At 39.1% G+C, this 3,465-nt stretch overlaps 1 protein-coding gene across 1 annotated transcript in view; it reads left to right on the top strand.

Moving 5' to 3' along the window:
• Positions 1 to 3,465, top strand: part of COL4A4 (collagen type IV alpha 4 chain) — a 152,111-nt gene that overhangs the window by 58,096 nt on the left and 90,550 nt on the right. Inside the window, exons 20-21 of the mRNA XM_069104553.1 lie at positions 260 to 424; positions 1,496 to 1,585. Coding sequence (XP_068960654.1) covers positions 260 to 424; positions 1,496 to 1,585 — 255 coding nt within the window. The remainder of the gene's footprint in view (positions 1 to 259; positions 425 to 1,495; positions 1,586 to 3,465) is intronic.

The following is a 3,465-nucleotide window of genomic DNA, read 5'->3' as shown; positions in this document are numbered from 1 at the left end:
CATTAGACACCTTATATTCCCCTCAATAGTTCCAAAGTTAGGAGGTGAGAACAAAGGCTTGTTGTTTACATTTGAATTCAGTCTCCTACTTCCATTTATGTTTATTTGGATGAAGTCATTGCATTTTTCTTTTACTTTACCCTCAAAAAAATGGAATAACTTTTACTTTGTGTTTATTTTGTATATTTTACATACTATAATTGTCTCAGATTGCATGCTCTAAGTAAAGTGTATACATTGCATAATTCTTGATTTTCAGGAATGACAGGACCCCCTGGGCATCCAGGCTTGCCAGGTCTGCAAGGCCTTCAAGGTGAAGCTGGAATTCCTGGAAGAGGTGATTCTCCTGCAGGAAGACCAGGGACCCCAGGACATCCAGGAATGCCAGGAGTTCCAGGGCAGCAGGGTCGACCTGGATCAGATGGTACAAGGGGCACTGTCTATATGTTATTTAGTATTTACATAGCACTTTACATTGGTAAAATTATTTATAAAACACATACTATATATTTGCACGATTTTAACAACCTCATGAAGCATGTTGTCCGACAAGACAACTTCAATCTATAAACTAAATTTGTCAGCTAAATTTGATTTTGGCGATGCTTATTTAAGAAAATGTCTATTGAAAATTTTAATCTTTCTCTGGTACAAGGACAAAAATATGAATTTAAAGGTGCTACTTTATCTTTTTCTTCTGAAATGATGATTAACAATTGAAGAAACATCAAACAATTTGCTGAACCTTGATTTTCGATCCTTTTCGGTTTCTAAGAAATGACTCAGATTGCATAGAGGGACAGAGAGAAAAATAAAAAGAGGCAGATGGACAGAATTAAAGGTGAAGCAAGAGCCAGAGTTGGGAAAGAAACAAGGACACAAAAGAGGAGGAAGAAAGAGAGAGGCAGGTAGCAGAGGTGAAGAGAGGCAGAGAAAGACACAAATAGGAAAAGGAAGACAGATTAAGAGAGGGATAGAGAGACAGACAGAGAAAAGGAGATGGACAGATGCAGACTGCAAAAGATTCAGAGAAAGGGAATGGCCCACAAACAGGTAGAGAAAGAGGAAGAGACAAATAGGTGAGAAAAGACAGGCCAATCAGAACAGGTGGATAGATAAATAAAGACAGACAGATGCAGAAAGAGAGATGGGATATAGAGACAGGCAAATAGAGAAGATGAGGCAGACAGGAGAGAGGTGGGGGAATAGGGAGACACACAGATAAAAACAGAAAAAAGAAAGAAACATGGACAAAAAGGAAAAGAGAGACAGGTGGAGGAAAAGGAAGATAGATGGAGAAACACGAATAGATTGATGGAGAGAGACAGAAGAAAAGAGATAAATAGATGGAAAGAGACAGATTGACACAGAAAGATTGACAGACACATAGAGAGAGATAGAGAAATTGGAAGACAGAGTAGCAAAGAAAGAGAGTTCTCTACCTTTATCATTTGAAAGATTTATAAACATTTCCCATTTCCTCTCCCCCATCAAGTCATACATTGTAGCATTGGCCCTCCTGGACCACAAGGAGTGAAAGGTCAATCAGGACCCCCAGGAAGAAGAGGAACAAAAGGAGAAAAAGGCAAGTCTACATCAAGAATTGAATTTCAAAAAAAACGCTGCTAAGCTCAGCTTCCTTCCATTTCCCAGATAATTTTGAAGGTGCAGAAGGTGAAACCCTTCACAGACAGGATGCACAGCTTGGCATTTGCTTCTAGCTCTAGACAGTCTTTAGCCTACGTGTCTTTATCTGCATCTGGTACGAATAAAACCCATCAGACAGCAAAGACTAAAGGAGACGTGTGCATTTGGAAAGAGCCTAGTCGACTGTAGAGAATGTGGCCACAAAACTGCCACCTTCCCTCTCTTAGGCCAGCTGGATGCCAAGGTCCGGCTGGAGAGGAGGAGATAGGCGCCAGTCAGCATTTTTTCCCACAAACCTACTTACCCTTTCTTAAATTTTCTAGTTGGGACAAAGACCCCATATTCCCTTGACCTGATCTGCCACCTGTCTTTACTCATTCTTAGTTCAAGTAACTATGAGCATATCGATGGACAACTGAGACATTTGCAGATTAAGCAAAACATCTATGATTTCATATGTCTGGGAGCACACCGCCAACACAGATTGTATGCTGGAGAACTGATTTAGAAGTAGAATTTAAATGACAAATTCAGGGTCACACAGTGGATATCAGAGGCAGGATTCAACCATAGGTCTTCCTCACTCTGAGTCTGACATTCTGGCTACTTGCCATGTCGTGTGGCTTTTTATTAACAATTGATAATATTTAAGGCTCTGAAAGACCTCTGTCAACATATGACACAATGTTATTCTTAATTCATTTTTTTTAGCATAAAGCTATAATCAAACAAACTTAGCCTTAAAGTATTAGGATAGTAGTGCATAGGAAAAATCACTCAGTTGGGAGCCAGATGTGTTGAGTTCAAATTCCAACTCTTTGACCTTGGGTAAGTCACTTAACCTTCTCTGAGCCTCATTTTCCTCTTCTATAAAATGAGGGATTGTACTGAATGATCTTAGATCTCTTCCAGGTCTGAAACTATGAGTCTAAGAGTCACCTGAGCTTACCTTAGACACACTGGATCCTCTTTCCTAATATATTTGATCTGGTAGCAGGAACCGGAAAACTTGCCGGTTTGAGCTCGTTAAGCCTCAAAACATCCTGTAAATGGATATGAAATATCTCTGAAGGTTCTGCAAGTCACAGAGGAATAAAGATTATTGATGTTTCAATGAATCTCAATTCTACACCTTTGACTTCTGTTTCTATCTAAAAGAATATCTATATCTATCCATATTCATAAGTATATCTATATCTGTTTATGTACACATATGTACATATATACACATATACATATATAGATATGCATCTATGTATGTACACATGGAATAGTCACAAAATTTCAGGTTTTTATAGCTAGAAAGGAACATAGAGATAAAAGAAATGATAGCTTTGTGGATCTTATGTGTCCTATGGACCAACAACAGATTTACACGAGACACAAAGCTGGAAAGGGCAGCTAACTCATTGAGCAACAAAATATATTACCAAAAAGATAGCAATGAAGTAGAGTCATAGATTGAATCTAATAAATGAATGTAAAGTCTTATACATCTCTGTCCATGCCTTCTAATGGCTGTCCCCAGTTTGATTTCCTGATTTCCTTCAAGACTAAACTCAAATCCCCCACTTTTGCAAGAAGTTTTTGCTGATACTACTGGCCTTATTTCACTAATGCCTTCCTTCTGAGATTACCCTCCATTTATGAGAGAAAGAGAAAGAGAGAGAGAGAGAGAGAGAGAGAGAGAGAGAGAGAGAGAGAGAGAGAGAGAGAGAGAGAGAGAGAGAGAGAGACAGAGAGACAGAGAGACAGAGAGACAGAGAGAGACAGACAGAGAGTGAGAGACAGAGAGAGAGAGACAGAGAGAGAGACAGA

Source organism: Petaurus breviceps, unplaced genomic scaffold (assembly GCF_028583685.1).
Source record: "Petaurus breviceps papuanus isolate PSGF00001 unplaced genomic scaffold, PetGlider_PUasm1.0 688, whole genome shotgun sequence".
Taxonomy (NCBI): domain Eukaryota; kingdom Metazoa; phylum Chordata; class Mammalia; order Diprotodontia; family Petauridae; genus Petaurus; species Petaurus breviceps.
This window is presented reverse-complemented; position numbering and strand designations above follow the sequence as displayed.